The sequence below is a fragment of the Aureobasidium melanogenum genome (genome assembly GCF_000721775.1).
Source record: "Aureobasidium melanogenum CBS 110374 unplaced genomic scaffold scaffold_8, whole genome shotgun sequence".
NCBI classification, from domain to species: Eukaryota; Fungi; Ascomycota; class Dothideomycetes; order Dothideales; family Saccotheciaceae; genus Aureobasidium; species Aureobasidium melanogenum.
Genome location: NW_024470060.1, coordinates 623,006 through 646,964, shown reverse-complemented (window position 1 = coordinate 646,964; position 23,959 = coordinate 623,006). Strand labels below are relative to the sequence as shown.

Genomic DNA, 23,959 nt, shown 5'->3' with positions numbered 1-23,959 from the left:
CGTGTGGATCCATATGATTTGCTTAGAATGTTCCTCTGGCAGCCCTTGTCGAGGGTTGCAAGGAGTGAGCTCGGATATTACTCGTCTCCGAGAAATTGCTTCGCTGCATGGAACACCTGACTCCTGCTTCTTCAACAAATCTTGGAACGCAAACGACACTAATGCCACGCGGAGCAGACCCTGCAACTGTACCTCTGGCGGGCTTAAGCCCTTCCTACCGGACTTGGGTCCTTGTATTTAGACCATCGGGCAAACTTCCGGGGATTGCAAAGCCTTCTTCTAACTTCAGGGAGCCAGGTCCGAGAATTTGAGCAGGACAGGGTGGGGATGGACGTGTTGCACGACGGGAAGCAACGGATAGTAACTTGTTCATCCTTACTTCAAGGTTCCAGTGGTAGCCCTTGTTCTCGTTCATTGAGGCGCACTATTGGCTGCACAATCCTTCTCAAGCCCACCTTCCAGCTCTTGCGCTTCGGTAAAGAGCCGTCTCTTGTAGTTCGTTGACTTTCGGAGCCACCCTCCGTGCTTGAGACAAGTCTTGCAAGGGCTTAATGCGTCAAGTCAACGGAACTCTCACTACCTCGAGCGTAGCATGGAAGCAGCTTGAGAGGCTACGGATGGAGGAAAATTTCAAAGCGCGATGACAAGGGGACGGACGGTGGATCTCAAATCGATTGTGCCTATGGAACAGGCGAGAATTTCATGATGAGACCACTGCCATTTGACCACATGTCAGCGCCAGATCGAATAGAGCAGAATCCCCTGGCTCCAGCGTCAATGCGTTGGTTTCTTTTCCAAGTCGACTCCCTCTTCCCAGGCGTATCTATATGTAGTGCTTGTCATAAACGATAATAGTAATCTGACAGAATAGTCTGGACGTAGCAACAAAGGTCTATACCTCTCGGCAATCGTAGTATTGTTCGACCTCTGGCTCTTGGGCAGGAAGCGCCGTGCTTCTCGAGCTTCGCTTTCCAATCGTTTGTTGAAAGGTCCATGCCTTGCGTAGTCTCCTCGTGTAGTAGAGCTTGATATAATTCCGAGCCTGTTCTGGCTATTCCCTTGCCAGAGGCTTCTTGTGCCAATCTTCCCTCGTCAATCGTAATCGCTTCCGAGAGTCCAAGCATCTTGTAGAAATCAAGGATCTCTGGAGTAGTGCTGCCGCGTGGCTGCTTGGATATCCACGACAGCATCTGACAAGCTGTCCCTTGACTTGATCATCTTCACCAAGACTTCTGCATCTTCCATGGTGCTTTCTCGAAGTAATGACAAGACGTGCTTGTAGGCTTCCAGTTGATTCTTCATGGCTTGTTGCTGTGTTACGCCTGGGGTGACGCTATATTGGCAGGGTGTAGCTTTTGAGATGCAGCATTTGCAGGAAGGACGGACACCATCGCACTGATGGAGATATGGTAAGTGAGAGTACCTAGGAGAACGAGTTTGAGGTTGGGAAGAGAGAAGGAAAGGATTATGCAAAGATGGGAACAGCCAAGATACAAAGCATATATGCGCTGATATGTTTCTTCGAGATTCTTGTGTGCTGAGGTAGGTAGCATGTGCGCCTATCAGAATGCAAGATAGTCTTTAGAGTCAAGGCAGCACTCAGCGAGAGCGGACGTTGTTTCGGCTCTCTCTCTCTGGCTGCATATCTGGTCTGAAAACAATTGTGCCTCTTTGTAGTTTACTCAATGCTTTATACCGTGGTAGGAGGACGATAAAGGATGTGGCATCGCACAGGTAGGAAAGGAAGAATTGAGAGGCAGGAGGGAAAGTACCTTTGACTTGCGTTTACGACAAGGAATACAAGCAGCTTTTGTTTGCTTGCCGCGATGGCGCGTTTGTGAGTTTGCATGCGTCGGAGAAGCTGACATTTCATCGTGTGCTGTGGCTTCGTCCTGAGAGCGCTGTGTCGATGCTGGTGGAAAGGGCTGTGAAGCGAATTGAGCGGATCCCTGCGTAGATGAATTGGTTGAAGACGTGGAATCCATGCGTTGTGGAAGACCATGTCGAGGTGGTGGTAACGAAGATTGTAGCTCTGGCAAACACTGTGAATGCTGCAGGATGTTGTGTGATGGTGGTTGATGGTGATTTTGATGCTGCAATGCAGATGTAACATGGGTTATGGAAGGCAGACGTTGTAGTAGCGACGGCTGCAATGGCGATGAAGAGGATGGTGCTGTTGACGCGTCGTGCGTTGGCTCTAGCATGGCAGCGATATTCATCTTGTTAATGTCGAGACAAAGAAAGGTCTTGTGCAATGAGTTGTCAAGACTAGGCTTATACAAGCAAGCACTATGTGTGGTGTGCGACGGGCTACGGGGCGTGGAAAAGGCAATTGGAAGGGGAAAATGCAGGACAAGTTATAAGAGTTTGCGAAAAGGAAAGCAGAGCCATGTATAAAGTGCAAGTATAGGGCGGGCAGGACGTGCATGCCGTGCCATCTACGTCGCTTCGCATCGCCCGACTCGTACGTGCTAATCACCAACACAAATCATCTGCCAATGATGTAAGCCTGCGATTCGAGCTTCCTGAACTCCGCGCATGCCACACACCACACACTCACTCACTCACTCACTCACAGACCAGTACCCTCACGAATACGGAACACGGATCATACTCCGCTAGCCTTTTGCTCTCTACAGTGCACGTTATGCTCAGCACGGACCTGCTTGCTGTGCTAGGATCGGCTCGCGTGCCTGTAAAGATCCGCTTCGACCTTGCTTGGCGAAGCGAGATGCTGCACGCCTCCACGTATCATTGCCCTTGCTGGTGGCTGACTTCAACATATTCCCCCCAAGCTATGCTGCTAGTCGCTTTTCCCACAATAATGCGCTCGTCGTAAGATGGAAGCAATGTATGGCGTCGGCAAGGAAGTTCGGATCAGGTACAAACGCGCCATTCGAGATAGTGCTTTGAATCGGCGATCTTCTCGCAGCGCATGCAGAGTCCGGAGGATCCTGGAACCCTAAATTGCGATCGTAACAGGCTGAGCATCTGATTACTGATATGCTTAAGCACTTACTCTTCATAGACTTTCTCACGTTCGATTGACGTTTTCTTTAAGCCGGCAGGCGGAAGCCAATCGGACATAATTCATGGATAGGCCATGTTGTTCTGGTATAAAGTCATACCTCATATCCATGCCGAGGTTCTGCAACAAGCAATTTTATCGTGCTCTTCTCCTATAGTAGTTAAGCTTCCCAACGCGCCAATACCGAACATTGCACCCCAGTCACTCGCGCGGCACGTAGAGAAGAAGCGCAGTGTCGACCACATCTTCCGAGGCTGCCTCTTGCGCGAACCGCGTTGTCAAGCAAGTGTCACCAAAACTTTCGTTCATAGCGGCACCTTAGTGCCTTTGATTTGTGGATGCGATTTCCGAATATATGAACGATCGGCAGTGCCTCTACTCTGGGAGCTATATTCGCTCAAACTGATTCTTTCTTATTAGAAGTTTAGGCACGATTGGATCAACACTGTTGGCAAAGTTTCAACGCCTGATGACTATATGGCAAAAGCAAATCCTCCTTGCGAATACGAAAATAGCTGAACATGTGTTTTACGTGATTGAGATGAGAGGTCAGCGGCCATGGATGGTGGAAATTCAAGCTCGCTCCTTCATCCTTCGTCCCGGCAGCCGGCAATAATTGACCTCGGTGGCACACTGGCGAGAATCGCTGCGGACTACAAGACCTAACTATTCTGTCACCCTTTTGTCACATCATCTTGATGCTCAACGGTCATGGCGTCCGAGCAAGTGGGGACAAAACCAAACAACTGCTCTGTCGATCGCCTAGAGAGAACTCCAAACCAAGCCCTTGGTCAACTAATCAGCGTACCTCGGAGACATAACAGAGCAAAGGCATTGGCGAATGGAACCCGACAATATGATCCCTGCCTCACCTTTTCTTGCTGTAGGGAGCAACGCCGTCAATCCGAGAGCGCCTGTCCCAAAAGAGAAAGACCAGGGAATAAATATCTCTGGCCTGTCGTTCGGAAATTTCATATACATGTGCGTGAGCCTGCAAAGTACCGATGGCCCCATCCCCCAGCCGAGAGTCCTTTCTGTGAACATGTAAGAACGCACGACCGACGGCACGCAAGTCCGCCGCGGTGATGACCAGCCAAGCTGCTTGACAAGAATACGATGTAGGTGGACCTGCCTCCGTAACTATGGGTATCTGCTTTTTTTGAATCAGCTTGTGTAGGTCGTTAATGGTGTCTTTGCCGCAAATTTAGAGTACCATGAGCGGAGCAGGATGGAGAGGTGGGTGCCGTGCAACCATTTAAGCGACAGAGCCCTATACCATCTTATAGCGCCCTTCTCCCAAACTGTAAACCTATAACGATACACGCTTACTTTCTAGAAAGAAACATGACCATGATATCCTGAAAACGAAAACAATATACACCTCTCTGTGCCAAAAAGTATCTTGCATCCCTCCAGCTATGCTGCAACAAGCCCCGACCCCCCACGAAAGCTGTAAGCAAAACCTCAAAGGATGAACGCAGCAGTTAGACAAGAACCGCGGAGTCGGAGCAGACCTCCACGAAATGCATAAAGCTAAGCACGGAAAGAGTCAATGCCGGTGCAAGGCTTGCATATTCCATAGCTTGGTCTCAAATTAGTTGGGCTGGCGCGCATGCATGCAGCTATATACATTTACCGCATACAAGTCCGCTAAAAGACAAATTCGGCAAATCCTCCGGAATCTTAATCGTCGTCCTACAACAGAAGAAGCGTCTCCGTGATCATGGCATTTTGATTCGAATAGTGACCTGCACCAGCATTGGGCATGCGCAGCGGGGTTGGTGCCGCAAAGAGAAACATGGAAACTCCACCCTACCCTACCCAGCAGTGCAAAAGTGACGCGAGAAGAACGCAACCCAAGGCATGCCCATGCAACCACTTAGCCGCCAAAGCACATGCCAGCCCCAGAATAACACACTTGTCACATGGTGGATATGAGAAGCCCTCGCTGAACTCCTGGGATGAAGACGATAACATGCGTGAGCTTGGACGTGTCTTCGCAGATGATGAAGAGAGAGAAAAGAGACAATGATGCTGAATTTTTTGTACATAAACAGAATGAAGGCAAACAAAGCACTATCAGGCAACAAAAGCAGGCAAGAAGGTTGGGAATTGGGAGATTCAACGTCAGAAATGCGTAGCTTTTCCCAGATTCCTTGGTCTACTTTCCCGCTCTGTCCATCCTTTGCGAGAGAAGATATGCTGGACAACCTTCCGCAGTACGACCGCTTGATGTAGGTTTTAGTACCGCCTCCCGGCTCCTCATTGCGATGCCAAGTCATGAGTGTGATTCAAAAGTGAGCAGTAAGTCACGTCAAGGGTGCATGCGGTCCGAATTATTGTCTCGCAACACCAGCAGAGACAGGCCTTGGACTGGCCTGTTGAACGACGGGGCTTTGTCGCTGCATTGCTGACGACGTTTGCTGCAACTGAGATCCTGGCTGAGGCGTTCCTGGAGCCGCGGCCCCTTGACCGCTGCCCAGCCTTGTCATCTGAGGAGTTGGTGTACGGTTATTGGCGTTCAGAGGCATACTCTGCGCCGGGTGAGCAGGAGCCATGTTCGGACTGGGGACCGCCATGCCCGGTACTGGACTGGCCTGTGCTACACGCGGGCTGCCGCTGTTCTGTATGGAGGAGTTTTGATGTTGCATCTGGCTCTGTTGAGCCAAAACGCGTTGTCGCATACCGGCAGCATACTGCTGTGCAGCAGGATTGCCTGCATTACCTGTTGTGTTATTACCATTGGTATTGAAGGCCGTGTGTTGACCACCGCCGTTGTTCTGGTGGAAGGCTGCTTGGTTTTGACTGTAAGCGGGCGAGCCGTTTGGCGCAATATTCGCGGCATGTGTTCCGGCAGCGGCGCTGAGCGCACTCTGACGAGCCTGCTGATGTGATTGCTGGTGCTGTCCTTGCAAGTGAATCTGTCGCAAGCGTTCGGTCGCCAGCTCCTGAATCTTTTCTGCCGAAGCTTGTGGGAACTGTGCCTGGAGCTGGTGAGTGATTGACGTGATGTTCGGGACAAGTCCATTGGCAAGTTGCTGCGATTGTTGCGACTGGTTTGTCGGAGTTGGTGGTGGTGGCATGTGTGGTGAAGCGACAGCGTTGCCATTAGCGGTCGACTGATGGTTCTGGTTTTGGGGTCCAGGAGTACGGATGTTTTGCATGCCGTTCATTGCAGACTGATTACCCACCCCATTCGGTGGATGCATACCTCCAGGACTTGCTCGATTCGGTGGCGCCATTTGATATTGCTGACCATTCATCTTGAGTTGGTTTGCTCTTTGCGCCTCAAGCACTCTTTGCTGCATCCCATCTGGCGTGCCATGAGCTTGGCCATTAGCCACAGGGCGCATGTTGGGTTGCATTTGCGCTTGTGGTATCCCTCCGCGCATGCCCATTTGTGGATTATTAAGATGCGCGCCTCCCTGCGCAGCAGCACTAGGGATTTGTCCGTTCGGCAGACCTTGATGATTCATCTGTTGTGGACCCCCAGGTTGCGTTTGAGAGTTTTGCGGATGAGGCATGTTAGGTCCGGTACGGTTGTGAGGATTAGCATTGGGGTGAGCTTGCTGGGTCGGCATCTGGCCGTTGCGTTGCATTTGAGCCTGCTGTAAACTTGTAAGCACTGGTAGAGGATCGAACGATGACAAACGACATACGCGTTGTTGCACGAGCATTTGCTCTCTGTAACGTTCTTGCCGTGCGTGAACTTGGACATCCCGTTCCTGGCGCATTTTACTAAATTCTTGAGGAGTGGGAATCCCATTCTTTGGTGCTGCGTTTTCGTGCTGTTTGCGCATGTGAGCGGCTTTTTGAGCTGTTGTGCTTGTTAGTACGGAGCGGAATAAGTAGTGAACGAGGAATTTCACCTTCGGCTTGCTTGTGGGCCTGTTGCTCCCGCTTCCTAGCCAGTTTCCGCATCGCGTCCACCATGTGCAAGTATCGATTCTGTCTGCGTTTGTCAACTTTAAATGGCGTCGTCTTTTTTCGCATGATTGTCGGAGGCTGGCCTGGGGTCTGTGCAAGCTGTGCCATCTGTTGTTGGTACTTGGCTTCATTGTTTCGATTTGCTCCCTCGAGTCGTTGATTCCAAGTCTTGAAGTAGAGAGTCTTTCGCATCTCGTTCGGCAGACTTTCTAGCTCGACCCAACGTTCAAAGCACTCCCATGGCGTACGTCTATCAGATGCGCTGGTGAATCTGGATGACAATGATAGGTTGTCTGCGATAAGAGACCAATTGAAAGAATACTCTTTGGCAAGACGACGCAGGGTTTGCTGATCCTCTTCTGTCCATTGAGATGCTGTTCTGAATTCATAGAATTGCGAAGATGGCATCTGAAACTCGGACGGAGGCCGGAACGCCGTATTTTGGTGCAGTCTACTTCGCAAAAGCTTGTTCTCGGGCTCGAAGAGGGCAACGTCTGTCTGCTCAGGTCGCAAACCAGAGTCATCTTGACTTGCGCGTGGCCTCTTCGCGGCAGGCAGTGAGGGCTCTTCCATCGCATCATCCTCATCGCTGTAATCATATCGGCTTCTCTTCTTCGGCGGGCCGCTAACATCGATCATCAACTTGGCTGAACAAAACTTTGATACTGCGGGAGTCGGACGTTTGATAGTCAGATGGGCAGAGTCCTCATCCTCGTCGAACGGTGTCAGCAAAGGGAGATCAGCTATGGCGCTGTGCAGAACCTCGTTGTCCTTCATATGGAATGTCTCCGTGTCCATGTTGATAGCAGAGAAAAAGGATGATGGGACCACGGTTGCGTACTGCGGTGTCCTCGGCATATCAAAGTCCTCAACACTGGATTCGACATCGTTGTCCAAGCCTGGTGGCGACTGAGCTCCTTGACTGTTTCTTTCACTGTTCTCAAGATTGGACTCGGCGGGAGAGTGTGGAACAGCTGTATCCTGGCGCAGCGCCTCGACCGACTTGAGTTTGACTTGCATTGACCTCCGTGTTTCTTTGTCCGCTCGACACCAATCTGTACATTGCTCCGCAAAGAATTTGGCTGTGGCTCTTTTCATCTTGCGCTCTTGTCGAAAATCAGTCCTCATCCATTTCATCTCAGCCATGAGATGGTCCATGTGTGTTTTGGGGGCAGCTGGCTCAGCACAAGGCTGCATCTGCCTGAGGGACCAGCGATTCGCATTTTGTAGTTGGTAAATTCTTCGAAGAATGCGCTGGTCCTGTCTCTCGTGGTATCCGGCAAACTGCTCAGTAGTTGTCACAGCCTTGCTGGCTTTTTGCAAGAGTTCGTGTAAAGGTCTTCCATTAGGAGGCTCGTGAACTTGTATACGATAAAGCGGCTCCAGATAGTCCCTTGTGAGCTCGGCAGATACCCCCTTGAGAGCATTGTAGCCCTCTCTTTTCATCAGCTCAGCGCATCGTAGCGAACCAGGCGACTGCGGCTCGTCTTTGACTGCTCGTTGGCGTCTTACAATCGACTGCTCGGGTTTCACCTTCGATACCTCGCCTGTCGTGTGAGCACGCTTTGAAGCGGGATGAGACAATCTTGTTGATTCGTTCACTTCCGAAGTTGATTGAACGCGAACAGGGCTTGAAGTCTCGACAACAGCGTTGGCAAGTGCAGGATCTCTAGGAGGCATGATGTTGACAAGTGATGGACGCGGAGCTCTTTTCTTTTGTGAAGTAGCAGAAACAGAAACGGGAGGTGAGGTTGAGTGAGCTTGAGCCGGCGCAACAGATTGAGTTCCATCACTAGCTGGTATTGTCGCATTGACATTGTTAGAAGAATCGATCATTGAGGGCTTGGCGTTCAAAGATGCATCTCGAGACGCTTTTGCCGCCTGTTCCTGCTCAAGACGCAGCTGCACATCAGGAGAGTCATCCTCATGTCCTAAGGCTTCCTGGTACGCGATTTCCTTCTGTGACTGTAATAGCTTGTCGTGTTGTTCTTTCGCAAGAATTTCCTCGGCGGATGGTTGCAAGCTAGGAGGCTTGGCCACCGTCTGGTTCACAGTTGTGGCATCCTCATCAGTACTGGTCAAGGGAGAGTGGCCACCGGGCAAAGGGGTGGCCATAGAAGGAGCACCAGCAGTAGATGTCGGCGACGACGCGGCTTCACCTTGAGCTCTGTCGGATTCGGCAGCATCTCTCCGTCGTGCTTCCTGACGCAACTGCTTCTCGCGGAACCGTTCTTCTTGGACTTCCTTGGGGGGCAGATGGACAGTACGGGGACGATGCCTTTGGGTTTCGCGACCAGGTGGATTGACTGGAGAATCATCAGAGGCCCGTGCAAGGTCAACATTTTCCGAAACAGAGGGGTCTTGTGAGCTTGCGATAGTATCTGAGTTAGTGATGGGAGCCGTGGCATGAGATTGGCTATCAATGTCTCCAGAATTGAGCGAAGGAGGCGCATGCTGACGGGCCAGAGCTTTAATAGCAGGATTCTGTTCTATTGCGTCCAAGGAGAAAGGCAGTAATGAGTCCTGAAAATAGAGGCCTCTAGAAAGCAGGAGAAGTATGAGAAATGAACAGTTAATTCACAAAATGCGACCACTTACTTTTCCAGGTCGGCGGAATTGAGAAGAACATCTTCAGAAGGAGTGTGAGGAGGAGAGGGAAGAGAATCAAAATCGAGGTTGAGAGCAGGAGGGAGACCACAGTGTTCAGTGATGGATTGGGTGATTTGGTTCAAAGCGCGCAGGCGGGCAGCTCGCTTGGTCAAGGATGCCCTGCGACAGACTTGTCAGCACAACTCGACAGCTACGCAATGGGAAAAAGAATGAAGCGATTTTCTGGAATCAAAATAGACAAGCGAATAGATTGGTGTAAAATGCGCCCGTGAAATGTGCAGATGCGAACTTACGCTCTGGCAGTCCTGCGTTCACTAAGCGGTCCATCTCGCAATCGTGCTAGGGACATAAGTTTCCGCGACGTCGCATTCACAGCACCAGTCTCTCAACAAAGGAAGACAGGTGTGGGAATGGATCGATGGAAAATTGAAGATGGTTATGTTGCGCGATGAGGGCTGTTACGATGGCGAGGTGTGCGCGACTTGAAAGCGTGTCAACCAAACGCCAAGTCTTCATCATCCCAAGCAAGCTTTCCAGACTCCCCCAAACTTTCTACTTTTTTTCTACCAAAACTTCAACTTTACCATATCACCATCAACCACACACTTCATCATGGTCAAAAGAAAGAGCGAGGATGCACAGTTGAGTGCTCGTGCCACCAACGGAAAGACCGCCAGATTTGCAGAAGCAACCAAGTCCACCAAGCCTGTAAAAAAGTCCGCAACGACAAAGTCAGCAAAGACCTCCACCAAACCTGCCGTCGCAACCAACGACACCAAGTCCAATTCAAAGCCCGAGTCGCTTTCTATTCAAATCGTTACCGGATCCTACGAGAGAGTTCTTCACGGCTTCGCTGCCACCGTCTCTGAGACAGTATTCGACTCTGAAGCGTCAAAAGAGCAGGACGAACCCACATACTCGGATACCTTCTTGTTTGCCGCTCACTCGAGCGCTGTCCGCTGTCTGGCCCTCTCAGCTCCCAACGAGGCTCATAAGCGAGTGCTAGCGACTGGTAGCACAGATGAGCGCATCAACCTCTTCAACCTCTCTACCAGCCCACCCGTTGTCAGCGACAAACCACAACTGCCTAGTCTCTCGGCTACCAGCATCATTGAGAACCCCCGGAACAAGGAACTCGGCAGTCTGCTACACCATGCGCGCAGCGTCAACAAGCTTCAGTTCCCTACTAGAGGCAAGCTCTTTAGTGCAGCCGACGACAATACTGTCGCCATCTCGAGAACCCGCGACTGGACCGTGCTATCAACCATTAAGTGTCCCATTCCCAAGGCTGTGGGGCGACCTAGCGGAGATACTGCTGGACCAGGAGAAGTACCTACCGGAGTCAACGATTTTGCAATCCACCCTAGCATGAAGGTTATGGTTACTGTCGGCAAAGGAGAAAGATGCATGAGACTGTGGAATTTGGTGACTGGCAAGAAGGCCGGAGTGTTGAACTTTGACAAGAGTTTGTTGCAGGCTGCGGGCGAAGGCAGATACAGCAGCGGCGAGGGAAGGAAGCTGGCATGGGGTGAAGACGGCGAGGAGTATGTTGTTGGTTTCGAGAGAGGAGCTGTGGTTTATGGCATGGTGAGTGATGCATAATCAACCCGAGACAGAATTGGCGACTGACAGACACGACAGGACTCGACGCCCAAAGCCATCATCCGACCTTCACCACCCACCAAACTTCACCAGATGCGCATTGTACCGGCCGGAGAGGGACGCAGCATCCTGGCGGTGTCGACCGAGGACGGCAGAGTCATCTTCTACGACCTGAAGACAAGCGTTGAGAGTGAGAAGGAGGACGAAGAAGTACCGCAGTGCGCGGCTTTGGGACAATTGGGAGGCAGGCAAGCAGGATTCAGTGGCAGAGTCAAGGACTTTGAAGTGCTGCAGCACAAGACAGGAGCACCGTTGACCATCGTGACTGGCAGCAGCGATGGTGCTGTCAGGATATGGAAGTGCGATGTCTCGGAGATTTTGGAGGGCGCCGAAATGAAGCAAGCAAAGGGCGCGGTGCGTCAAGTTGGCACGTCGATAGGTACGCACGAGACCGGGCACCGCATCACATGCCTGGTCGCATTCGTGATGGATGGCCCGGCGGAAGTGGCAGACGAGGACGAGGACGATGTACCGGGCACGGCCGAAGAGGCAAGCAGTGATAGCGACGATGAGTAGATAGCCCAGAATTGGCAATCTTGCGAAGGCGTATTCTAGCACGAGAAACAGATGACTGTTGACGGGAGTAATGCTGAGGCTCAAACTAAAAGCGAGCATGTGAACAAGCATGTCATAGGCTTGGCACCGGCTGGGGCTGCCCTAGGCAGGTGGATACGAGTCGAGACGAGACGGCAGGGTCTGCAAAGAGCCAGTGACCTCGCGTAGGGTAATCTGTACATGTTTACCTGAACATCCTCTCTCTGCTCGGTCGCTCTTTCTCTGTTAATCCTTGAGCGCTCTTTCCTCGTCCAGCGACTAAACCACGCACTTTCCAGAGCGGCCATGTCAGGCAACCGCAGCGGCACATCACCGCAGGCCATTGGCTCGGGTGCCCCACGTTCGACGTCCCCGTACGCTGGAGGCTCGCCGTCTCGCAGTTACTCGACCGCCCGACTTGCCAGTCCCGTTCCTTTCGGTACTCCTCCTGTCAGACAGATTCCTACTCCGCGTCAGCTCGACGGTCAAGACAATTCCCAAGCCGGAAATGACCCTCTGCCCGGCGCCTCGTACCATCGTGGTTCCATCCCCGGACCCGGCCCCTCATCGCTGTCGCAGGCACTGAGGGGAGGTTTCGCAGGAAGCCCACCTCGCTTTGCTTCTCCCGCTCCGCCCGGCTCAGCCTATCCCGATGATGCCTCGTACTCGCAAAGTCCAAGCAAGAACGAAGATCTCGAGGTCTTGCGCCGGCACTTGGTTGGTCCCGCTCAACGCACCTCACAATCGAATCTTCAAGTCTCTTCCTCATTCCAGCGCAACTCAAAACTTTCTGAAGTTGCCAAATCTATCGAGAACGGTCCCGGTGTAGATGATGAGCACTTCTCAAGTCTTCAGCTGCAAGGCGGAGACATGACGAGACACATCTACCGCTATACCGAAGAGCGCGAACGAGAAGAGGTAGAGCGTCAGGCTCGCGAGACTGGTCGTCTAAAGAGAAGTTTGAGCGTCAACTTACCTCGTCCGAACGAGGAGGACCCAGAGCTCAGCAATATCAAAATGCCTGGCGGTCTGCGTCGAGACTACATCCGCCGAACCGCCGCCTCTCCTACTCCTGAAACCCGTACCTCGAGACCCAACTATGGTGCCGCCCGTGCTCAAACTGAGCCTCCTGCTCGCCAGCAACCCCAATTCTTGGCCAACAACTTCATTGAGTTCCTTACGCTCTACGGCCACTTTGCTGGTGAATCGCTCGAGGACGACGACGAGGTTCTTGGCCCTGATGAATACTTCACTTCTGAAGCCTACGACGATGAAAACGAAGATCAGGATGGTCAAGAGCGTGAATGGGGTGAGGACAGTGCTCTACTGACTCCCGGCAAGCGCAAGAGAAGAAGAAAGGAGCAGGCTGGCAAGGGTAGTCCTGGCGGTGCTGCGCTGCTCCTACTCAAGTCCTTTGTTGGAACTGGAGTCTTGTTCCTGCCCCGTGCCTACCTCAATGGCGGTATGATGTTCAGCAACCTCGTTCTATTGGCCATTGCTTTGCTCAGTTTCTGGTGTTTCATCCTACTCGTCAACGTTCGCCTGAAGGTTCACGCCTCCTTTGGTGATATGGGCGGTAAGATCTACGGTAGATGGTTCCGTACCCTCATCAATTCTTCTCTCGTCATCAGTCAGATTGGTTTCTCTTCGGCCTACATCGTCTTTGTTTCGGAAAACTTGCAGGCTTTTGTTCTGGCTGTGACAAAATGCCGTACCTTCATTGACATCAAATACATGATTTTGATGCAAATGATTGTGTTCCTGCCTCTCAGCCTGTACCGCAACATCAACAACATCCAGAAGCTCGCGTTGGTTGCCGACCTGTTCATCGTTCTCGGTCTCGTCTACCTCTACTACTACGACATTTTGACATTGGCCAACAACCACGGCATAGCTGATATCATTCAGTTCAACAAGGATGACTGGACACTGTTCATCGGTACTGCCATCTTCACTTTTGAAGGTATTGGCCTCATCATTCCTATCCAATCTGGTATGAAAGACCCACAAAAATTCCCTCGTGTCCTGGGTGTCGTCATGATTGCAGTCACCGTCGTCTTTATTTCCATGGGAGCTCTGTCATACGCAGCCTACGGTAGCGCTACCAAGACTGTTATTATCCTCAACATGCCCCAGGACAACAAGCTTGTCAACAGCGTACAGTTTATCTACTCTCTGGCCATCTTGCTCTCGACTCCCCTGCAGATTTATCCTGCTATTGAGATTACATCTCAACAACTTTTCAGTCGCACCGGCAAGTATAACCCTTGGATTAAGTGGAAGAAGAATGTGTTCAGATTCTTCATGGTCACACTTTGTGCCGTGATTGCATGGGCTGGTGCTGGACAGCTTGACAAGTTCGTCGCGCTGGTTGGAAGTTTCGCGTGCATTCCGCTAGTCTTTGTTTACCCTGTGAGTCAAGCTTTCCTATCCTGTTGTGGATATCCTACTGATTATGACAACAGCCCCTTATGCACTATCGTGCCGTGGCAACTCGTTCGTGGCAACGTGTCGCGGACATTCTGCTCGTCATCTTCGGTCTTTTCATCATGGGCTATACCACAGCTTTGACAATCATGAGTTGGGCTGCAGGAGGTGAAAAAGAACCGGGGTATTGTGACGAAAGATGAGTGATGTCTCATTCTTTCTCCCTTGTCGTTCTACCTCCACTAAATTGAATATCCATCGTTGGATGTTCTTCAATTCTCTGCAAGGGCAGATTCAGCTCCCTTTGGACGAACATATTGCTACTAGATGAGATTTTTGACTTTCAGTATAGCCGAGGTGTTTGGGGTTTGCATAGAAAGATATTGACATGGCCTTGATAGGTGAATATGTATTTTCCTGGGATGGTAGATCTCACGTACATGATTGCGATCTTGCCTCTGTTGTTTTGACGTATTTGCAGAGGTTGATTCCTTACTCGATAACCGTGATACCTCGGCACTAAGAGAACCGCCGCCTCTTTGTATCAATCATCGAAGAGCGCGTACGGCTGACACATGGCTATACCAGTACGAGCAGGGATAGTAATACTAATCGGGTAACCCCCATAATCAGGCTCCTCACTCGGCATAACCGCAGCCTTGCCACTCTGCGTCTCGTCTCCATTCAACAGACGAACTTTTCGCAAAGATCCAGTCTTCGCGTCGTCAACATCCATCTCTTCAAATCTTAGAATGCCATTGAAGTGGGCTTTGGAGCTGCGGTGCTTGAAGGTCACTTGAAAGCCCCATCCGATGAGGAGGAAGGTGTTCCGAGAGGTGTGGAGGATCATGCCTGAGCCGGAGGAGGGATGGCCGAATACGAAAGATCTTTCTATCAGCAGGTTCCAGTCTCCAAATGTGGTTGTGATTCTTGGTGAAGGGTCTGAACCATCGGCAGCCAATTCGTCGAAGAAGAAACCTATACTGGTGTTTTCCTGCGCTTGGGCGCTAAGGATATGATATCTCATCTTGTTCAACAAGCCGTAATGCTTCCTAAAAGGACTGTTCATGGGATCCACGGTCTCGCAGCCAAATGGCGAGGTTCCTATGCATGCGTGAGAGCCAAACGCAGTCCAGATACGCAAAGCACCATACTCATCACGCCTCTGCTCGGGGATAAACAAAGGCTGACTGTTATGTCGATACAATCTACACGAAGTCGCATAATCGTTGAGATAAATATCCGGAGCGATAAAATCGAGTGAAGGTGCAAATGCTTGCCAGATATCCAGGACATCTATCACACCACCTCCAGATGGGTAGTCGCCTGGTTCTGAGCCTCCTCCTGCGATAGGTGGTGTATTGGAGTCTGTATCGCTGTCTATGACATTCTGCCATACATTCGTGTAGAGCGGCAGAGCATAGATTGCTTTCCCCACTGCAGCGATTTCGTCAAGGTATTTTGCGTAGTGGTAAGCCATGAATAACTCATCAATGCGTGCAGAATCTCCAGGAAGATCTTTCCACGTCGTGTCTTTGTTCAGGGAACACTGCCTTAGCTCCCCAAGGTTACGTCGAAAGGCATTTGTGAAGGTTGACCAGTCCCCTCCAAGGAAGTCGCGAAATTCATCGGGTAATGGAGCTGCAAACGCTGCTTCAGAACCTTCGCTGCGATCTCTGGAGTCTCCTAGACAACCAACTTCGTTTTCGACTTGAACCATAATTACTGTAGAGTGTTCTTCGTCAAAGTCTTTGAGGTGCTGCATGAGTGTCTTGAAGGCTTTGGCATCGGCTTTTCGTGCTTCTGTGCCAAAGACTGTGAGGATATCGCTGGTTGCAAGACTTCCATCTGCGGTTCGCAGTTTCATCCTGGGGAATCTTTTGGGATTTTGTTTTACCCATGGGGGAGTATACGTGGATAGACCTATACAGCTCATCATCTCACTATGATGTTCTCTCCATGATGCCACTTCCATGTGGAAACTATCGTGCACCCGAAGGAAAGTCATTACTCACCATTCTTGAAACTGCCAAACCACAACAGAACAACATGCAAGCCATGCTTTCTAGCATCAAGCAAAACCTGATCCAGAGCTTCAAAGTCAAAGTTTCCCTCTGTAGGTTCAATCTGCTCCCAGGACACAGATCCTAGTACTGTATTCATGTTCATAGTAGTCAACTTGGTCCAAACATCCTGCATGTATTCTGACGAGCTGAAGGATGAGTTTTGAAGTTCTCCGGCTAACATGAGGAAGGGTTTGCCTTTGACGATGAGCTGCTTTGAGATAGCTGTTTGGCGAAGGTGGGGGATGGGTGAGGATGGCATTGTTTTTGAAGGACTGCGAGTTGGTTCGCATGCTGAAGCATAGAAAGTGTATGGCTAGCCATAGCAGCAGAGGGTCCTCTGCTGTTATACCTCCCGGCTAAAAGCATGACCCTCTTCGATCTATCTGCAGAGTAAAGAATCGTTTGGTCGCTATTTTGGCAAAGGTGACTGGGTAAAAGTGCTCGAGTAGGGACATCGAGAATGCGGAGCACCCCGCCATGCCCCCTCCTTCGGCAAGACCCCGTTGAGCGTTCCTTCCCGAAAAGGCTAAAGTCTGTCACTTGGCAGCTGTTATTATACTCTACAATTACTATCAAGCTTCTCTGCCAGATGCTCGTCTAATACTTTCGTCGTGTATTCTTATCTTGTCCTGCCATGTTCTCATCAAGTACATGCTCTAAACGCAGCTTCTACATCATGTTCATGAATCCACTCGGCATACGGCCGCGTCCTCAGCTTCTCTCTGAGCTGCTCATCCGTTTCCCCTTCTCCTACACCCCATAATCGCGCATTGGTCATAGCATATATCCCATGTACCACTTTCAAGACTTTCTCACAATGCGGTCTGCGTACAGCATCGTACAGTCTCAAGCTCTGCTGCAACTCTTCTGCTCCCAAGTTCAATCTTTCATCTGTAGATACCCTTTTGAGAAGAGACAGGTAGAGACAGTAAGCATCGTCAATCCCAAGAGAGGCATTTGCAGCCAGTGCTCCTCCATGGGAATGTGCTGCATCGCCTACAAGCACTACTCGACCACCAAACTCATAAGTATCCAAGAAACCGCCATATAAGTTTGGATAGGTGCGTACGTGAGGTGCAGCTGCGACGATATCCCTCACGACTGGATGGAAGTCTTTGTACATGTCTCTGAGCGTGGCAGTATTTGTAGTTACGTCCCAGTGTATGTTTTCCAGCAGGTGTTGATCCGTAGAAGGGTTGGCATTGTGGAAAGCTACTATGCCGTACTTGCCTCTTCCCATCTTGGTTCCTAGAATGCCGTCTTGAGAGGACCACTGTTGATCAAAGTTAGTCACGAACACCGGTCTCGAGGAGTGCAATCATACCCATTGTGTGGTATCTTCCGGCAAATCTTTGACATGATCAAGCAGTTTAACATCAAAAGCAGTGCGATAAGCAATCAATCCAGACCATTTGAGTTCAAAGTCTGGGACAAAGAATCCACGGACAGCTGAGCGGATACCATCTGCACCCACTAGGAGATCTGCATTTATGGTTGTGGCATCCTCGAATTCGACATCAACACCTTCACCTTGAATATTGACACCGACAACACGCTTATTCATGTGTATGATCTCTCGGGGTAGGTAGTCCAGTATTGTCTCCTGTAGGTGTGGACGATAGAACCTAGTCATTTTGTGCTTTTCTTCGACGTTTCCCGTGTGTTGTTCCCTTCCCAGTATCTCATTCGTCTTCCAATGTCTGTGACGATCAGCATCTCCTTAGTGTCAAGATACACTCTGACCCCTCACCTGAATGTTTGTGGTATACCACTTGGACACCTATAACCCACATCATCTGACAGCACTTTATGCAATCCCAGTTTCTCGAGCGTGCGAAGGCCATTGGGATTGATAGCAATAGCTTGACCCAGCTCACGAAGTTGTGTCGCTCGCTCATAAACCTGCACATCAACATTTGGAAGTTTGCGAAGCGCGATTGCTGTGGTAAGACCAGTAATTCCTGATGGTCACAAGATAAGTCAAGTCGCAGTTGTAGAGGAACAGCATAGCATACCAGCGCCAATAATAGCGATGCGAAAGGTTGGTGTGCCGTCCATCTGTTTAGATAGGTGCGGTCAAGGGCTTTGTCTCATGCGGATTGAGGTTACCCAACATTGGGCCGGCGCTTCTATATATGCTTGGAAAGAAGGATCGCTTACCCATATGGGGCTCGTCGTATAACTAGTGGGTGGGGTTATATTGCGAGCGCCGTGTATGATTAATCCCGCTGATCACTGTCTCTAATGGCGTAAAGTCTTTGGCGTGCGTCTAACAATATGAAGTGGCTGCAAGAATGTGTATCTGACAGTATGCTGTAGGTATCGGACCCTCTTGCTGATGCCGCGAATTTTTCCTCATCAGTCACAGTCACATGCAAACCGCTAAAGTGCGATCTTTGTCGTATGTGACTAAGGTGTGCTTACCAGCACTTAGTTTCTGCTAATTGCCAGTTTACAGGACATTGAAGCTTTGTGTATCAGGGAAACCTGTTCACGTACATTGAGACAAGAAGGATGCAGTTTCTGGTTCTATCAGATGCTTCATATTCGTGGGTATCAACTTCTACGTAAACCTCGCATCCCAACACCCGGTTCTTACGCGTCATAAAACCAGACGGGCGTCTTTAAAAACAGAGGGCCACTTGCTCAACCTCCTAGACCGCCCGCCCCTGCCTTTCTTCCCCTTGGTATGTATGTATGGATCGATCGAGAAGAGAGAAAGAAAGTCATGCCCCCATAAATGTCATGCTGTGTAAAATGTGGTTTCTCGAGAAAGGTAATAACGCCGTGTGCGCCTTTTGAAGTTTTGGTTGACCCCGAGTCCGCTGGAAATGCAAGTTCAAAGGAGATTGGAAGACTTTTCTCTTAGACCGAGTACTTGGCCTTAGCACGGGTGGAACCAGCGTTGGCAGAGTCGGAGTGACCCATGAACTCAACAGGCTCCTTGTCTGTGACTTGCAGAACAGCCTTGAAGCGTTGGCCGATCTTCATAAGGATGGCCTGCGACTCCTGAGGGGTGCGCTGGGGCTGGCCTTGCTTGGTGGGGTTGGCCTTGGTGCCGGCGCTGCGAGTCCAGAGGCCAATACGGTAGAAGGCCTTACGGATGTTGATGACGACACCCATGACCTCGTTGTCGTTGTCATCCTCAAGCTGCTCACCGATGGCAGCGAGCAGAACGTGGAGCCAGATTTCGTCGTTGGCCTGGCGCTGCTTGAAGGTGTATGACCAACGGCCTCCGTGCTTGTTCTGAGGGTCTTCCCACTCAGGGCGGACACCCTGCTTGAAGAGATGGTAGTCGGACTTGGGAGCGAGCTCGGACGAGGGAGTGATGTTGTTCTAGAAGGAGTCAGAGGGAATTGAGTGAAGAACAGACTTGGCGCCAACTTACGTAGATGCCCCAGAACTCCTCGACACTGTTGAAGCTGATGACCTCCTTCAACAATTCATTCCAGTCTTGCTGCCAAGGGGATCAGTATGGGCGCGGCTGTTGAGTGTGACGGAGGATCTAGTACCTTTCCGCTTGGGGGCTTGGTGAACCAGAGAGTCCAGGTGTGAGCAAGAGGGTGCTTAACGTTGAAGTTCTCGGGGTCGTGGAAGACAGTGACGACATCGCCAGAGTTTGCGCTGGAAGTAGAGTCGGTAGCAGCATTACCACCCTCGGGAGAGATGGGAATGGTGTCGAGAGGGACGGGCGATTGAGCGACTTCGGCCATGATGAGATGGTTTTGAGAATGCGGCGGGTGCTGATTGATGTAGTTGGTGTGATGCAGTGTGCGACAGGGACGGTGGTGTCGACGAAGAGCTGCGAATGTCTCGTGTCGAAACTGTGAATCTTGGTGCCAGACTGAAGGCGCTCGACGAACTTCTTTCCTTCCGCGCAAATGCAACCGCGACGGAGCTTGCCGGTCTGTACTTTCCTCAACTACAGCTGCAACTTCACTTGGAGACTGACTGTCAATTTTCTGGGAAATCTATATGCAAGAGTATGTTGGTTCTAATTCGAAGCAAGATAATGTGACTATTTGTGGGTTGGGTATCTTAGAAGTAGTGGTAAAGGATGAGAGTGAAAGGAAGAAATTGCGAGAAGTCTTGCAGCTTAAGCTGTGTGCCAGGAAACAGAAGTTTCTCAAAGTCTTCTCATAGCACCTGCTCATTGATGTATCGTTTCATGCCATCAAACTGTGTGCGCCCTGTAGAGATGAGATAACGGATGTGTCCAATATCCTGCACGTCTCTGTGCCTCTCAAACTCAGTGCGCGCATAATCTCGCATCTCTCTCTTCGTTGGCGATCCTGGGATTTCTTGATACAATCAGTCGCCGAGCTAGGTGGTTTGTGTTTGATTGTTGGTAGACATACTACTGATCGCTCGCATGATCTCACGCCAAAGACTCAGCGCCTTCTTCTTTTGCATGAACTTTTTTCTCGTTGTCAGCCACTGCCAATTTCACATTCCAGAACGACATCGTACATGTTCCAGCGTCAAGACATTCTTGCCTCGGAGTAACGACTTCTGTGTCGCTATTCTCGCCCATAGACTTGCTGTTTGTCGCATCATGTCGAACCTAAGTTCATTGTTGTTGATGTCGTCTACATTTTGCGGAGCATGAATCAAAAAAGTCCAGCCCTCGGGGCTCTTTCGGATGACGACACGAAACACGAACTGAACACCATCGCGTCTTCTAGCAGAATTTCTCCAACAACCATCCTTCACATCTAGGCATGGCAAATGCAGCAACGGAAAGAGACATTGACAAGTGGAGGTTATGGGGAATCAACAAGTTTCTCGAGGTGAACTCTGCCCTGTCACTGGAGCAAGAACAGAACCGCGAACCACCAACTCTTGGTCTAATCACATCAATATACCACAAAAATGAGGAAGAGGTCCAAAAACTCTTGAAAGACGCTCGTTCCTCACTCAGAGACATGGACATAAGATGGGTCGTATTCGGAGCTTGCCAGTTTCTTGACCAGTTTCCGTTGCGAACGTCCAAAGAGAATGGAGATGTGCTCCTCAAGCATGGCGACGTTTTTCGCACATTTGGGAAGAAGGAGTCTCAAGGCAAGAAGCTGTATATCGAAGCTGCTGAAGCTTACTCACATTTCAAGAAAGTCCGAGACCTCAACAATCTGCCAATACACCAACTTATGAAAGACCACATGCACGCAGGATTGATGAATTACACACCAGAAGTTGGCCAAAGATCAGGATTGAATGCTGGCTCCAGCTCAGCAGTCTTCGACATCCTGGGTTTCACAAGCTCTGACCTTTTCAGGCAAGTTGGTACAGAGACTACGGCGTCTATACCCAGAATTCCAAGGACACTCTTTGAATTGATCAAACACACGAGCTACAAAGACTACAGCGCAAGTAGCCAGGGCTGGGACGACAAGAACAAGATAGATGAGATGAAGGACGGTGACATGCGCTACCTGATCGTTCGACTGAAAGACAATCAGTTGCCAGAGTCCGAGAAACGATGGAGCAAAGACGCAGACCTGGACCAATCAATCATCGGCTTTCTGTCTTTCATGATCACACAAGAAAATGAAGAGAATGTCATCTACATCTATGAGATACACATTTCCGAGCACTTCCGGGATTGTGGTCTGGGACGACATCTCTTCAGCATGGCCGAGTATATTGGTGGGGCCACTGGTATGGACAAAGCAATGCTCACCGTCTTCAAACGCAATGTGCACGCACGAAGGTGGTACGATTCACGCGGATACGAAGTGGATGAGATTAGTCCAAGGCCGAGGAAACTAAGAGGAGGGAGGTCCATTGAACCTGACTATGAGATTCTGAGCAAGCGTCTCTACGAGCAACCACACAAGAAGAATAAATCATGATGTGATATCGCGATTGACTCGCTAAATTTCACCAGCTTTTATGGCGCCGTGACCAGCGCGATGCATATACGATCTCGACGGAGAAAACTTCCATGTTGAGCATGCTCACACGTGGTCCGTCAACGATACGATGATGTCCAAATCTTCGATGGCTGAACTCGACGAGGTCGCATCAGTGGGTCGATACGACCTGCGGTTAGACAGAATGGTATAACCTATCATCGGAGCATGTATCCTGCCCCGAAGCGTTGTTCTTGAAGGCGGAACCAGCTCCCCTTGTGATCGACGATATACAGCCCGATTGGCTATAGTGTACACAACCACAAGTGCATCCTTCAGAGCCTCATCACCTTCAAACCTTAAGCACGTGAAATCACGAAGGATCACAGCATGCACGCTCTTGCAAGGAAATCCCAGGCACCGTTTCTTTAGCCGCAACCTATGTTCGCCCGCATTTTCACTCCACCGGCACCCCTCATCGCTGTGAGGGTCCTCTTTGGTGTTCGTCACGGTAACTAACGGGTTCATGCATGTAGGCGGCATTCAGCTTGTGTCGCCCACTGCAAATCAATCAACATCAAGTGTACGTGTATCGCTCCATGACAGCAGACGCGATTATCGGTTCCACCAATCCGCTTGCGTGGCTTAGGATGCTGCAATGCCGCAGTTCGGTGTGCCTTGTGTATCAAACCTTAATCGAACCTCCACTTTAGAAGGACCAAGTTTGCAAACAGATATCATAGGTAGGTCGGCTTTGACTACATTTCTGTTCCCAAAATCAGTCGGACCTTCTCCAGTAATCAGTTCACTATTATGTCACTGCTGAGATATGTCAGTTCTGGATGAGTGACAAACTTTCGGATCTTAGGCCGTATGATCAACCAAGCTCTCTTGTTCCCAACCGAGGTTTCTCCATGGGCAACGAGTTTTCCATCCCTCACATGGTGCGATGTGATAAACTTACGAGAAGATGATGCCAGACCTTGCGGTCATAGCCCACCGTGTTCGTCCTTCCGCTCCTTGATAACCATCGTTGACGGCATTTCACCTTGACTTGATCGGCAACGAGACATCAGGAGCATGTCTTGCTTCTTCTGAAGGATTCGAGTGTGGGCGCATCAGATGACAAAGTAGATGATGGTACTCAGCATTTCACTTGCGGCTCTACGTCCGGCATGGTACACCTCAAAGCATTCAAAGCTAGTCTTACTTGCTCAATGCCGTCCATCAACGTGCCTCACGTTCGGCACAGCTCGCGACCAATGGTTCGGGCCAAGAAACTGGCCATGTTATTTTGCGATCCAAAAGCATTGTAGCTACCCACCACTTCATATATTTCCTGTTCTGTATCTGGAGGCTAGTATGTGGCAGGAACGAGCACTCTTGCCCAACCGTCGCCGATATGGACGAGCCTTGTACATGGGTATGCGAGATATAGAGTTTCAAGAGGATGATTACTGATACCTCTCCCGTCTATCATGCCACATTCCCCGGCGGATCTGTAGAGCCCCAGGGGCGCCAGATATCACTCCACGTTCAAGTAGCGATGATGTTGTATGCAGTGCTGGAGGTGGATGTCATAAAGCTCCGTTCAGGGTGAATCCAATGTCTCTTCCAAACACAAGCATCAACGCCTGATAAGGTTAGACGTCTCGGGGACCTCCACGGGATGCATTCGCTGCACTAAGCTGACCTTTGACTCAAGGTCCCCGACCACAAAGGGAAAGTGACTCAGGCACCGAAGTTATCATAGTTATTGATCACTATCCACCTTTCAGCATTGGTTACGTTCCTTTCTCATCAGAGAGACGGACCTTACTCGGTCTAAACTTCGGTAAAGCACTCCGAAATCG

The 23,959-nt window shown here is 50.4% G+C and overlaps 10 protein-coding genes across 10 annotated transcripts; 3 read left to right on the top strand and 7 right to left on the bottom strand.

Annotated features, from left to right (window-relative positions):
• Positions 1 to 1,134: 1,134 nt before the first annotated feature.
• M437DRAFT_46836 (uncharacterized protein) lies at positions 1,135 to 1,868 on the bottom strand (the record flags this gene model as incomplete). The annotated part of the gene is made up of 2 exons (XM_041021332.1): positions 1,135 to 1,395; positions 1,773 to 1,868. 2 exons carry the CDS (start codon positions 1,866 to 1,868, stop codon positions 1,135 to 1,137), a joined length of 357 nt encoding a protein of 118 aa, XP_040880613.1.
• A 1-nt stretch (position 1,869) lies between these two features.
• On the bottom strand, positions 1,870 to 3,087 carry M437DRAFT_83962 (uncharacterized protein; the record flags this gene model as incomplete). The annotated part of the gene is made up of 2 exons (XM_041028021.1): positions 1,870 to 2,197; positions 3,020 to 3,087. 2 exons carry the CDS (start codon positions 3,085 to 3,087, stop codon positions 1,870 to 1,872), a joined length of 396 nt encoding a protein of 131 aa, XP_040880612.1.
• A 2,277-nt stretch (positions 3,088 to 5,364) lies between these two features.
• M437DRAFT_74830 (uncharacterized protein) lies at positions 5,365 to 9,914 on the bottom strand (the record flags this gene model as incomplete). The annotated part of the gene is made up of 4 exons (XM_041026311.1): positions 5,365 to 6,845; positions 6,898 to 9,494; positions 9,554 to 9,724; positions 9,859 to 9,914. The coding sequence occupies 4 exons, from the start codon at positions 9,912 to 9,914 to the stop codon at positions 5,365 to 5,367; spliced, it is 4,305 nt and encodes a 1,434-aa protein (XP_040880611.1).
• A 263-nt stretch (positions 9,915 to 10,177) lies between these two features.
• Positions 10,178 to 11,743, top strand: M437DRAFT_74829 (WD40 repeat-like protein; the record flags this gene model as incomplete). The annotated part of the gene is made up of 2 exons (XM_041026310.1): positions 10,178 to 11,152; positions 11,207 to 11,743. The coding sequence occupies 2 exons, from the start codon at positions 10,178 to 10,180 to the stop codon at positions 11,741 to 11,743; spliced, it is 1,512 nt and encodes a 503-aa protein (XP_040880610.1).
• A 324-nt stretch (positions 11,744 to 12,067) lies between these two features.
• M437DRAFT_46478 (uncharacterized protein) lies at positions 12,068 to 14,391 on the top strand (the record flags this gene model as incomplete). The annotated part of the gene is made up of 2 exons (XM_041021279.1): positions 12,068 to 14,173; positions 14,227 to 14,391. 2 exons carry the CDS (start codon positions 12,068 to 12,070, stop codon positions 14,389 to 14,391), a joined length of 2,271 nt encoding a protein of 756 aa, XP_040880609.1.
• Positions 14,392 to 14,732: 341 nt separating this feature from the next.
• On the bottom strand, positions 14,733 to 16,513 carry M437DRAFT_83958 (glycoside hydrolase; the record flags this gene model as incomplete). Its single annotated transcript, XM_041028020.1, has 2 exons — positions 14,733 to 16,111; positions 16,204 to 16,513. 2 exons carry the CDS (start codon positions 16,511 to 16,513, stop codon positions 14,733 to 14,735), a joined length of 1,689 nt encoding a protein of 562 aa, XP_040880608.1.
• A 384-nt stretch (positions 16,514 to 16,897) lies between these two features.
• Positions 16,898 to 18,219, bottom strand: M437DRAFT_46799 (monooxygenase; the record flags this gene model as incomplete). Its single annotated transcript, XM_041021326.1, has 3 exons — positions 16,898 to 17,527; positions 17,579 to 17,954; positions 18,005 to 18,219. Coding segments are annotated over 3 exons (1,221 nt in total), but the record flags the coding sequence as incomplete, so codon positions are not given.
• Positions 18,220 to 19,119: 900 nt separating this feature from the next.
• On the bottom strand, positions 19,120 to 19,967 carry M437DRAFT_46448 (eukaryotic translation initiation factor 4E; the record flags this gene model as incomplete). Its single annotated transcript, XM_041021269.1, has 3 exons — positions 19,120 to 19,590; positions 19,643 to 19,711; positions 19,767 to 19,967. The coding sequence occupies 3 exons, from the start codon at positions 19,965 to 19,967 to the stop codon at positions 19,120 to 19,122; spliced, it is 741 nt and encodes a 246-aa protein (XP_040880606.1).
• Positions 19,968 to 20,391: 424 nt separating this feature from the next.
• On the bottom strand, positions 20,392 to 20,811 carry M437DRAFT_46586 (uncharacterized protein; the record flags this gene model as incomplete). The annotated part of the gene is made up of 3 exons (XM_041021294.1): positions 20,392 to 20,555; positions 20,613 to 20,670; positions 20,725 to 20,811. 3 exons carry the CDS (start codon positions 20,809 to 20,811, stop codon positions 20,392 to 20,394), a joined length of 309 nt encoding a protein of 102 aa, XP_040880605.1.
• A 773-nt stretch (positions 20,812 to 21,584) lies between these two features.
• Positions 21,585 to 22,073, top strand: M437DRAFT_14259 (uncharacterized protein; the record flags this gene model as incomplete). Its single annotated transcript, XM_041018756.1, has 1 exon — positions 21,585 to 22,073. A coding segment is annotated over one exon (489 nt), but the record flags the coding sequence as incomplete, so codon positions are not given.
• Between the last annotated feature and the right edge of the window lie 1,886 nt (positions 22,074 to 23,959).